Source organism: Geotrypetes seraphini, chromosome 4, assembly GCF_902459505.1.
Source record: "Geotrypetes seraphini chromosome 4, aGeoSer1.1, whole genome shotgun sequence".
Classification (NCBI taxonomy): domain Eukaryota; kingdom Metazoa; phylum Chordata; class Amphibia; order Gymnophiona; family Dermophiidae; genus Geotrypetes; species Geotrypetes seraphini.
In genome coordinates, this window is record NC_047087.1 from 12720017 (window position 1) to 12733349 (window position 13333).

Genomic DNA, 13333 nt, shown 5'->3' on the forward strand with positions numbered 1-13333 from the left:
GTCACTAGGCCTGCCTGCTCTGTGCCCTGTCCCGGCCTACCACTAGACCACCAGAGGGAGGGACAGGATGTAGAGCCTGGCAGGGAGAATTTGGTTCAGAATGTTTTTTTCTTGTTTTCCTCCTCTAAATTTAGGGTGCGTCTTATGGTCAGGTGCGTCTTATGGAGCGAAAAATATGGTATCTCACTAGTTATTCCCATCTCTATATCGTTGATAAATATATTAAAAAGCAACAGTCCCAGTACAAACCCCTGGGGAACTCCACTATTTACCCTTTTCCATTTAAAATATCAACTATTTAACCCCATTCTGTGTGCTCGTATTTTTTAACCAGTTCTTAATCCATAATAGGACACTACCTCCTACCCCACAACTTTCTAATTTCCTCAGAAGTCTTTCATAAGGTAGTCAAATGCCTTTTGAAAATCCAGATACACAATATTGACTGACTTACTTTTATCCACGTTTATTCATCCCTTTGAAGAAATTTAGTAATTGGTGAGGCAAGGTTTCCCTTGGCTAAATCCATATTTATTTATTTATTTACTTATTTTTAGCATCTATATACCACTTATAACCTAAGTGGTGTACATTCAGGTATTCAAGCATTTTTCCCTATCTGTCCTGGCAGGCTCACACTCTATCTAATGTACCTGGGGAAATGGGGGATTAAGAGACTTGCCCAGGGTAACAAGGAACAACGTGGCTCTGTATTATTAATCCATGCTTATGTATATGCTCTTGGCATTTTGTTCTCTATAATGGTTTCTACCATTTTGCCTGGTACCGATGTTAAACTGACCGGTCTATAATTTCCTAGATCACCACTGGCTGGTAGACCAAAGGGATTGGGAGGCTGGAACTACACAACCACAGGAACTAAGGGGAACCTAACAGATGAGTAGGAGGGAGACAAGAAGGGAAGTACTCTGGTCAGGTCCAGTGGAGAGATCAAGAATAAGGCTGCTGGGTTCACGTAGAGCTGGGTGTGGGGGGAGGGGAATAGCCAACTTGCAGGCCAATGTGCAGAACCTAATACCAGCACTAGAGGTGATTAGTGCTGGAATAGTGTTGGCATTAGGATGCATAGAATGCTCAGAGGGCACTAACTAATGATGGCTGCAAGTAGCATCTAACTATATTCAATCCTGTGCAAATGAGGTCCTTATCTATTCCCTCCCAATGCTCAGAAACAGCGCATAGACTGACTTCTGCCCTTATTGCTGAAAACCTAACACCAGCTTGGAGCTGGCGTTAGAGTCTCTGAAAAGAGATTTCTGTGAGGTTCTGAGAATTGGCTAAGGGGGAGCTTCAGGATCGCAAGAGCACACATCCATAACAAAGGCATCGCAGGTTTAACCTTTGGAACAACTGCCTTGGCTATCCTAATATCATTACTTGCATGCCAGATACTACTAATCTTTCGTGTATGCATATCTTTACGTCCTGTTTGCTATTTTCCCTGCTGGCCTCCACTCCTAAGCACAGGCTCCCTGCTCTCTAGTTTGACTGAGTATGCACACAAGAACTGTGATTACCAGGCACGTTCCTCCTCCTTAACTTCCCAATGCTCAACACTAACAGCATACATATAATTTGAATGCCATGGCCTATTGGGAAGTATTTTTTCTGCACTGTTCCTGCAGTATTTCCTGGTGCTGGGGTTGTGAGCATCAGCCCATTGGTGAGGATGGTATATAATAGGAACATGAATAGGAAGCCTCTGGAGAATGTCACCAGGTTTCAGCTAGTATATAATTAAATCTAGGCAACACGCCAACTTTTGTTAACTCTTAACCCCTTATTTGCCTGTTTGCCCGTGTTATTTTAGTCATTCTGTAGGATTCCTGGCCGGGTTTTCCAGTATCTCTGCTCAGACTCTCCTAAACCACAGCACCAATTTTTGAAGGTAAAATGAAACTCTTTATTCTGCCCTCGTTACATCACAAGTGCAGAAACAAAATAAACCCTCAATCCAGATGCTCTAACTCCAGTTTTGTAGCTTCAGTCCCTTCTATCCCCCAGGGTTTTTCAAACATTTAATATAAGTATGCTGTCAGTTACTGCCACACTCACAACACTGATTTCAACAGTTTATTCAGTATTCCAAGTTTATTAAGAATTTGTTATACCGCCTTATCATATATTTCAAGGTGGTTGTACAATAAAATCAAGGGTAGTACAAATAATTAACCAAAAACAGCTAAAATAAAAGGACAACAAGACAGACAAAACTAAACAAACTGGTACAAAAAGGAACAGGGAAAACTACAATATAATTTAAGGAAAGAGTGGAGAACAGGAAAATACAAAAGGACATGGTTTGATGAGGACCAGCCAGCACCTGGAGTACTGCGTCCAGCACTGGTCGCCGTACATGAAGAAGGACATGGTACTACTCGAAAGGGTCCAGAGAAGAGCGACTAAGATGGTTAAAGGGTTGGAGGAGTTGCCGTACAGTGAGAGATTTGAGAAACTGGGCCTCTTTTCCCTTGAAAAGAGGAGACAGAGGGGACATGATCGAAACATTCAAAATACTGAAGGGAATAGACTTAGCAGATAAAGACAGATTGTTCACCCTCTCCAAGGTAAGGAGAATGAGAGGGCACTCTCTAAAGTTGAAAGGGGGAGCTTCAGGATCGCAAGAGCACACATCCATAACAAAGGCATCGCAGGTTTAACCTTTGGAACAACTGCCTTGGCTATCCTAATATCATTACTTGCATGCCAGATACTACTAATCTTTCGTGTATGCATATCTTTACGTCCTGTTTGCTATTTTCCCTGCTGGCCTCCACTCCTAAGCACAGGCTCCCTGCTCTCTAGTTTGACTGAGTATGCACACAAGAACTGTGATTACCAGGCACGTTCCTCCCCCTTAACTTCCCAATGCTCAACACTAACAGCATACATATAATTTGAATGCCATGGCCTATTGGGAAGTATTTTTTCTGCACTGTTCCTGCAGTATTTCCTGGTGCTGGGGTTGTGAGCATCAGCCCATTGGTGAGGATGGTATATAATAGGAACATGAATAGGAAGCCTCTGGAGAATGTCACCAGGTTTCAGCTAGTATATAATTAAATCTAGGCAACACGCCAACTTTTGTTAACTCTTAACCCCTTATTTGCCTGTTTGCCCGTGTTATTTTAGTCATTCTTATTTCTAATCTTAATGTATATTTTCTGTAAACCGCTTAGAACCTAACGGATGTAGCGGTATATAAGAAATAAATTACATTACATTACATTACATTCTGTAGGATTCCTGGCCGGGTTTTCCAGTATCTCTGCTCAGACTCTCCTAAACCACAGCACCAATTTTTGAAGGTAAAATGAAACTCTTTATTCTGCCCTCGTTACATCACAAGTGCAGAAACAAAATAAACCCTCAATCCAGATGCTCTAACTCCAGTTTTGTAGCTTCAGTCCCTTCTATCCCCCAGGGTTTTTCAAACATTTAATATAAGTATGCTGTCAGTTACTGCCACACTCACAACACTGATTTCAACAGTTTATTCAGTATTCCAAGTTTATTAAGAATTTGTTATACCGCCTTATCATATATTTCAAGGTGGTTGTACAATAAAATCAAGGGTAGTACAAATAATTAACCAAAAACAGCTAAAATAAAAGGACAACAAGACAGACAAAACTAAACAAACTGGTACAAAAAGGAACAGGGAAAACTACAATATAATTTAAGGAAAGAGTGGAGAACAGGAAAATACAAAAGGACATGGTTTGATGAGGACCAGCCAGCACCTGGAGTACTGCGTCCAGCACTGGTCGCCGTACATGAAGAAGGACATGGTACTACTCGAAAGGGTCCAGAGAAGAGCGACTAAGATGGTTAAAGGGTTGGAGGAGTTGCCGTACAGTGAGAGATTTGAGAAACTGGGCCTCTTTTCCCTTGAAAAGAGGAGACAGAGGGGACATGATCGAAACATTCAAAATACTGAAGGGAATAGACTTAGCAGATAAAGACAGATTGTTCACCCTCTCCAAGGTAAGGAGAATGAGAGGGCACTCTCTAAAGTTGAAAGGGGATAGATTCCGTACAAACGTAAGGAAGTTCTTCTTCACCCAGAGAGTGGTAGAAAACTGGAACACTCTTCCGGAGTCTGTTATAGGGGAAAACACCCTCCAGGGATTCAAGACAAAGTTGGACAAGTTCCTGCTAAATTGGAACGTATGCAGGTGAGGCTGGACTCATTTAGAGCACTGGGGGGCCGCCGTGTGAGCGGACTGCTGAGCATAAGAACATAAGCAATGCCTCTCCTGGGTCAGACCTGAGGTCCATCATGCCCAGAAGTCCGCTCACGCGGCGGCCCAACAGGTCCAGGACCTGTGCAGTAATCCTCTATTTATACCCTTCTATCCCCTTTTTCAGCAGGAAATTGTCCAATCCTTTCTTAAACCCCAGTACTGTACTCTGCCCTATTACGCCCTCTGGAAGCGCATTCCAGTAGTCCACCACTCGTTGGGTAAAGAAGAACTTCCTAGCATTCGTTTTGAATCTGTCCCCTTTCAACTTTTCTGAATGCCCTCTTGTTCTTTTATTTTTTTGAAAGTTTGAAGAATCTGTCCCTCTCCACTCTCTCTATGCCCTTCATGATCTTGTAAGTCTCTATCATATCCCCTCTAAGTCTCCTCTTCTCCAGGGAAAAGAGACCCAGTTTCTCCAATCTCTCAGCGTATGAAAGGTTTTCCATCCCTTTTATCAGACGTGTCGCTCTCCTCTGAACCCTGGTCTGACCCAGCAGCGGCAATTCTTATGTTCTTATGACGGGGTAACATCATGTAAGTCCAAAAGGAATGGACTAAGTAAAGTTTAAAAAAATCCTTAAAAGGACAGTTAAACTTGGAAAGCAAGCCATGCGGATCTCAGTTATCTCACCTGGACAATTACACACCACTTCTTCCCAGGGCTCTACTTCAGAGTCTGGAAGTCTCTCTCTCAGGGACCTCTTTGCATGAGTCCACTTTGGGGCAGATATACTCCTCTCTGCCTGAGTCCAGTCCCTCTTCAATGTCTCTCAGCACTGAGCTGTAAAAGCTCAGTGCATTTTGGGACTGGTAGTTTCCCCTGCTGCCCAGTGGCACAACTCCCTTAATCCCTCACACAGTCCCTTAGTAGAAAGAGCAGTGGAGGCAAAAGACATTAAGTAGGAGCCACAGTGGAGTGGAATAAATTGCCTGATTGGTTGAAGGGGGTGACCTCACTCTTGCAGTTTTGGAAAGTACTAAAAGCCTTCCATTTCCCTGATCAAATTATTTAGATCATAATTTATTTGTCTGGATTATTTTAATGTTGGTATGTATTTGATGATCTGATTTGTACAATTTGTGCCAAGGAAACAGCAGATAAACTTTCAAGAGTGGAATTCTATAAATGGTGCTTAAAGTTAGGTGCCAAGAACACTGGGCACTAAGCTAACATTCTGTTACGGCAGAGTTGCGTACCAAATCTGTTATTGCAAACTACTGTAAGACTGTAGATACATGCCAAATTCTAGAAACAATCACTTATGCCATGTCATAGAAACATAGAAACATAGAAATAGACGGCAGATAAAGGCCACGGCCCATCAAGTCTGCCCACTCTAATGACCCTCCCTATTTATCTTTGCGGATAGATCCCACATGTCTATCCCATCTGGCCTTAAAATCTGGCACGCTGCTGGCCTCAATAACCTGGAGTGGAAGACTATTCCAGCGATCAACTACCCTTTCAGTGAAGAAGAACTTCCTAGTGTTCCCGTGCAGTTTCCCGCTCCTGATTTTCCACGGATGCCCCCTTGTTGCCGCGGGACCCTTGAAAAAGAAGATATCTTCCTCCACCTCGATGCGGCCCGTGAGATACTTGAATGTCTCGATCATATCTCCCCTCTCTCTACGTTCCTCGAGTGAGTAGAGCTGCAACTTCCCTAACCGCTCCTCGTATGGGAGCTCCTTGAGTCCCGAGACCATCCTGGTGGCCATTCTCTGGACCGATTCCAGTCTCAGCACATCCTTGCGGTAATGCGGCCTCCAGAATTGCACACAGTACTCCAGGTGCGGTCTCACCATGGATCTATACAGTGGCATAATGACTTCCGGTTTACGGCTGACAAAACTCCTGCGTATGCAACCTATGATTTGCCTTGCTTTGGATGAAGCTTGCTCCACTTGGTTTGCAGATTTCATGTCTTCCCTGACAATCACCCCTAAGTCTCTTTCCGCTTCAGTTCTTGTCAGGATCTCGCCATTTAGGGTGTAAACCTTGCATGGATTTCGGCTCCCCAGGTGCATGACTTTGCATTTTTTGGCATTGAAACTGAGTTGCCAGGACCTAGACCAGCGCTCCAGTAGAAGTAGGTCATGCATCATATCGTCTGCCATTGAATTTTTGTCTGTTGTGCTTTTGCTCACTACATTGCTTAGTTTGGCATCATCGGCAAATAATGTTATTCTACCTCGGAGCCCTTCTGTCAAGTCTCTTATATAGATGTTGAAAAGATCGGGCCCAGGACGGAGCCCTGTGGCACTCCACTTATCACCTCTGACATTTCGGAGGGGGTGCCATTCACCACTACCCTCTGAAGCCTACCTCCAAGCCAGTTCCCAACCCAATTGGTCAATGTGTCACCCAAACCTAAAGAACTCATCTTGCTCAGCAACCTACGGTGTGGTACGCTGTCAAATGCTTTGCTGAAATCCAGGTAGATGATGTCCAGGGACTCACCAGCATCCAGCTTTCTCGTCACCCAGTCAAAGAAGCTGATCAGGTTGGATTGGCAGGATCTCCCTTTAGTAAATCCATGTTGGCGGGGATCCTGTAGATTCTCCTCGTCCATGATCCTATCCAATTGGCGTTTGATTAGGGTTTCCATTAGTTTGCTCACTATTGATGTGAGGCTCACTGGTCTATAATTTGCCATCTCCATTCTGGAGCCTTTTTTGTGGAGTGGAATGACGTTAGCCGTCTTCCAGTCCATCAGGATGTTACCTGTACTAAGGGAGAAATTGAAGAGTGCGGATAGCGGTTCCGCCAAGACATCACTCAACTCCCTGAGCACCCTAGGGTGTAAGTTGTCAGGCCCCATTGCCTTGCTGACCTGTGTGTCTGCTGCTGCCTAAATGCAGCAGTTGGGCATGTGAATGCAATTATTCTATAAAGTACACAGTATTCTATAAAGTGTTAACATTGCCGTTGCAGCTGCAAGTGAGGAAGTCAGTAATACATGCATAAAAACATAAGACTAGCCATACTGCGTCCATCTAGCCTAGGGTTATCAAATTTTTCGTTTGTAAAATCCGGACCCTAGACTCACCCAGTTCCACCCATCCCCACTGCCTGCTCTTGTCGGGCAGGAGTGCATCCGCACATGGGCGGATGCGATACAGTGATGTCACACGCATGCACATGTGTGCGTGACATCATCATGTGGCATCCGCGCATATGCGGATGCGCTCCTGCCCGACAGTGATTTGTTCCAAGCTTTTCAAAACCCAGACAAAGCGCCAGGTTTTGAAAATCTGTCCGGGGAAATCCGGATGTCTGGTAACCCTAACCTAGCCCAGTGTCCTGTTTCCAACAGTGGCTGATCCAGGTCACAAGTGCCTGGCAGAAACTCAAACAGGAGCAATATTGCAATTACTAATTAGTTCTTAATGCCACTTGCTATTTATCTCCAATTAAGTGCTAATTAACTAATTATGTTACCTGCATAACTAACTGGACATGCAATTAGGTAGGTGCCTAAATTTAGGCCCTATTTATAGAATCAGAGGGTAAATGGTAACTGGCTATAAGGACCCACTATAAAAGTTCTAAAGATCTTCTATGCAATAATATGCCAACTTTCATAGTTTCTCAATGGGGCTAAAATTATTTTATAGCATCATTTAACTAATTCTTTTATATGAAAATGAAGACTGGGGTCAATCATTAATGCCAGATCACACAGAACCCCTCTAGAAACACCTCCAACAATAGGTGCAGGTACACCGATGAAAGCTCGCAGGACATTGGCATGCTGACAATCACACACTGACACCTACGTGCAGGACAAATGCGCGCCGCTGGTTCCACCGCCTTTATGCCTTACCATTAACGTTCTGAGGAGGGGGATGGAACCCAACCAGTACACTTATACCCGGTCACGCTGCCACTGGGGGGAGGGGACCCCCCCAGTACACTGAAAACTACTGTTCTCTCGCTGTTCGGGAGTTTTCAGCGTAGTTGGGGGAACCTCCCACACTCCCCCTCAGAACACTAATGGTAAGGCATAAAAACGGTTGAACCAGTGGCATGCATTCATCCTGCGCACAGGTGTCGGTGCGCCAATGTCCTGCACGCTTTTGACGTGCCACCATAGGTGCAGGGCCGGTTCAAGGGACTGTGGTGCCCTGAGCCAACTTTTGCATTAGTGCCCTCCATAGGATTACCAGATTTTGCATCTGGGAAAAGAGGATGTGTGGTCCAACCCCATTCCACCTCCCCCCCCAATCCCACCCTATGCAAACCTCATTCCTTTGGGCCGAGTCGGGAGATGCACTCCAGACTCAGCCCCAATCTCAACGGCTTTTCAAAACCCAGACAAAGTGCCGGGTTTTGAAAAGCCGTCCGGACAGTCCTCTATAAAGAGGACATCTCCGGGTACATCCAGTCATCCGGTAACCCTAGCCCCTTCACCCCTGCAGTCTGGTATCTCTTCCCCTCCCACCTGTGATTCGGTATCCTCTCCTCTTTCTCAAGTCTCCCCCTTTTGCTGGGCCATGTGAGGCATTGGCTCAGGGCACTGATGATAAAGGGTGCCAAAATCCCAGTCCGGCATTCTCTCTAGAATTCTGAAAAAGCCACTTCAAGTATCACAGTCACATTGCCTGCATGTGGGAAAATGTTCTGATGAGAATGAACAGGGCTGGAGTAAGTCTTAGGCAAACTAGGCACATGCTCTGGCTCAGATTTAGAGGTGGTTACTCAGTGATTTCCATGGCGGATTTTTGCCCTAGTAGGTCAGTTTGTGGCAGAAAAAGAGTGGGAGAAGGGGGAAAATGGACAAAATCTGCAGTCTTCTCTGTAGTCACTTAACCTAAATGACTCATGATGACTAATACTGCAGAAGAGATGTCCAGGGCTGTGAAGCCTTAGGCAATCAAGACTTTTTTGATTCTTATTTTGAATTACATTTTGGAATATTTCTGTATTTGATCTTTTACATTGAAAATGTAGAATAGGCTGTGTATTTTTTAGACAGCAGAATGTGAAAAATTACAAGCATGTGAAGACTCTGACAAAACACTGTTGTATTTTTAAATACTGGCTGCAGCATTTAAATCATTCACAGATAGTCAGCGGCACTGCTGAGGTATAGCAATGATACTCATGCTTTTTTGCAGGCCTTAATTAAACCACTTAGCTATATGTATAAGTGACTCCACACTGTTTACTGCTCTTAGCATTACCCTTCTCTTCCAATGCCAATTCCAGACTTCATTCCTTTTATCTAGCTGCCCCCTTTGCCTGGAATAAGTTATCCAAGTTTGTCCATCACACCCCTTCCCTTACCTTGTTTAAAAGCAGACTGAAACCCCAACTTTTTGATATAGCCTTCAATCCATAATCCTCCTCCCCACTGCCCACCAACCCAGCCAGCAGATTATCTATTTCCCTTAACTGTATCCATGATATCCTGTTTGTCTTGTCTGCTTAGATTGTAAGCTCTTTTGAGCAGGGACTATCTTTTTCGTGACTCATTACAGCGCTGCGTACATCTGGTAGCGCTATAGAAATAATTAATAGTAGTAATATAGTTGGACAGAATACCCATGCCTTGCATTCACTCTGCTCTAGCACTATGCAAATAGTGCCAGGGCAGTGAGCATGAATATTAGGTGGCACTATGCATTTTGGGGGCAATTCTATACAGTACAATGCATCTCCATTTAGCCACTCTGAGGATATGCAGTAGGAATCTATTCTATGAAGGGATCTAGGCACCTATATATTCCATTATACAGTATTGATGTACCTAACATTTAGGTGCTCACATGTATGCCAGCCATAAAACTGCTATAAGTGTGGCAGGGATGCATGCAACTTACACTATTCTATAAGTTACACCTGTAAGTGGGGAACCTGCTTATGTCCATCCATGCTCCACCCTGCACATACCCCTTTGCTCTGCTGCATAACTCATATTCCGGGAGAGCCGCTATACTCACATTATCCCTCTCCTAACGTCACTTCAGTGACTTCCCATCTGTTTCCAAATACAGTTTAAACCTCTTACTGACCTACCAATGCACTCACTCGGCTGCCCTTCACTATCTCTTTTCACTTATCTCCCCCTATGATTCTCCCCGTGAGCTCCACTCAGCTGATGTGCCCTTCTCTTCCTCCGCCAACTCCAGACTCCGTCCCTTCTACCTTGCTGCGTCGTATGCTTGGGACAAGCTGCCTGAATCCCTACCGTGGGCTCCATCTCTGGCAGTGTTTAAGGCCAAGTTAAAAGCCCACCTCTTTGAGACTGCCTTCAACTTCTAACTCCTTTCACCTTGAGTTCCGCATCTTTAACCTTATATGCCATGTCTGTCTGTTCAAGTTAGATTGTAAGCTCTTCCGAGCAGAGGCCATCTATTAAATGTCAAAATGTACAGTGTTGTGTACGCCTTTCAGTGCTATATAAGTGATAAATAGTAGTAGTGCTCTTACACACTAGCATATATGCACTTAAGTGTGCACATAGGCATGTATATGACAGTATACTAAACATTTACGTATGTAATGCAGATGTAGATGTTAGCATCTAGGTTAGAGAATTGCCTCTAAAATTCACAGATAGGGCACTTAAACATTGAGTAGCCACATTACGGAATAGCTCTTTTAAAAGCTAGTCCAAAGCATTGATCTGGATCTCAGAAAGCAAAACAAAGTCTGTATAAAGTTTGTACTTACTGTATTAGATCTGCTTTCAGTGGTGGTTTCCTCATCGGGTTCCAGTGCAAGGGGTAAGGATTTCTGTGGAGGTGAGAGGGTTAAATCTCGCCTCAGAAGTCGTGGTTCTGCTTTGTCCCCAAACATCAGAGTTTCCAGTTTTTGCACTGTAGGCTCAGCCAAGGAAGCTGGCCTAAAGTTTTCTTTCCCCTGGGACTTAGCCCTCAGTCTCTGAACACCATAACTACAATCTTCTGTGTGCAACTCTTCCTTCATGCTCCTAGGGCTGGCTTTGCTATACTGTCTCTTTTGGGGGTGTACCTCTTGCATATAAGAATCCATTCGCTTCAGGGGCTTCATTTCCATCTCATAATTGCTTAGTTTCTCCTCATCCAATTCTAGTAGCTTAGTGCTGCCTGAATTGTAATTATGAGACCGATGAGAAGTCCATGAAATCCTGGTCGGAGAATCTGTCCACCTCTCCCTAGACTTGTGATTGGATACCACATGCTTGTGGCCAGAGACCCGGCCCCTGAGATCTTCAGGGATTGAGCAGGGCCCGGAATGACTGCTCTGTAAACTTCCAATTCTGGTACCACCAGATCTATCTTCATTCCAGCTGTTGGGTCTCACATAATCCCCTCCTCTTCCTTCCAGAAGCATTTGGATGTCCCCACTTCTTTCCTCATCCACAGAAACCTGCCTTGAGAAGTGGGCACTCCTGTTTCTGGCCTTGGGGATCAGTTTAGAAGGCAGAGGCGTAGATGAGGGGCTAGCTGGGAGGCTTTGCAGAGGGCTATCATCGGGAGTCAGATCTGAAGGGGTTGTTCTTTTCCTGTATAGTTCTGGGCTTTCTTGTTGGAGTGGAGTGCCCACGGAAATGACTTCAATATCATTACTTGAATTCTGACGCTTTGGCCTCTGACACTCAAGCCCTGGAAAGAAAAAAAACAGGAGAAGATGTAGAGACTGACATGCTAGAGCTTTCTGAGAATGGGGAGAAAATTTGTCCCCATCCCTGCAGGCTCTGTCCCCATTTGTGCTGCATCCCTGTGGACTCTTGTCCTCATCTGCACAAGCCTCAAACTCTTATGGTTTTATATTTAAATCTTTTATTAAAATATAAAAAGGGACAATATTTTGTACAACTGTTGTTTGTAAATCACAATTAGAGTCTTCCATTTCAATTTGATTTTGGTACAACCCTCCCAAAGATTTGATAGCTTATGTTTTACATCATCAGGGAAGGTTATTGGATTGTCTTCCAGACATGGGCATAGAAGAGAACCAACACTGTGTAGTGGATGAACCAACAAATAAATGTCTGTTAAATGTTGGAAATGCTCATTGATGCCAGCAACAATGGATGAATGTGTTGCAGTAACAGTAAGGTTCTTGAGCAACTAGGCACAGGATGAATGGATGTTACAGGTGGTAAGAGTCTGATCAGCAGACAAGACTCTTTGTTGCCACATCAAAGACAGACAAGACTCAAATGATGTCATTTAACAAGTAGTTTATGTAAATCCAAAAGCAACTTCTGCAGTTTTTTTTAAATCATTGAATTCAGTTGCCAGTTGTCTAACATGTTAAGTTTTCACATATTGATATGAGCATTTTTAGATGCTGTTTCATCTAGTTGGAACAGCCTGTCTAGAAAATGACACGGGGACACAGTTTGTCCCCATCCTTATGGACCTGTCCCCACCCCGTCCCGGCAGGCTCTGTCCCTGTCCCCATGGACTCTGTCCCTGCCCTGCGGCTCTGTCCCCATTCACAGCCTGCCATTATCTGCGGGTACCCATTCCCATGTCATCTGGATATTCAGCACACAGAGGAGGAATGTGGGTTTTGGATTGAGAGGAAGCCCAAACTATTTTCCAACTGGTTCTTTAATTCCCTAGATTGATTATTCTGGGTGACCTTTATTTGTACCTGGAAGATGACTCAAATGATGTCAGCAATTTTACAATATTTTTGGATTCATGGGAATAAGTTCTATTGGAAAAAGGCCTCACCCATAAGAAAGGACATACCCTTGATTTTTTGGCAATATATTCTTCTCGCTTTTTAGCTTATTGGATTGCAGTTCCTTGGCCTGATCACTTTCGGTTAGATTCCATTATTCACATATTTTTGGATAGATCTACAGTGGTTCACAATTTAAATTAGCTTCTACTAGAAAGATTAATAAGGAGACTTTTTGGTCAGAATTATCAGATGTTTGTGGAACTCTCTAATCCCAAAGACTTGAAATCATCTTGGAATGCTGCTTCAACAAAGGTTTTGGATAAAATAGCTCCATTAGTTACTAAGAAAGTCATATTAAGAAAAATTCTCCATGCTTTACAGATGATCTTGTGCTTCTAAAACAGAGCTGCTCAAAAGACAATGGCAGAAAGGGAAAAAG

At 44.0% G+C, this 13333-nt stretch overlaps 1 protein-coding gene across 1 annotated transcript in view; it reads right to left on the reverse strand.

Annotated features, from left to right (window-relative positions):
- JPH3 (junctophilin 3) overlaps positions 1-13333 on the reverse strand; it is a 234027-nt gene that overhangs the window by 36768 nt on the left and 183926 nt on the right. The window contains exon 4 of the mRNA XM_033941680.1: positions 10945-11858. Within this exon, the coding sequence (XP_033797571.1) occupies positions 10945-11858 (914 nt within the window). The remainder of the gene's footprint in view (positions 1-10944; positions 11859-13333) is intronic.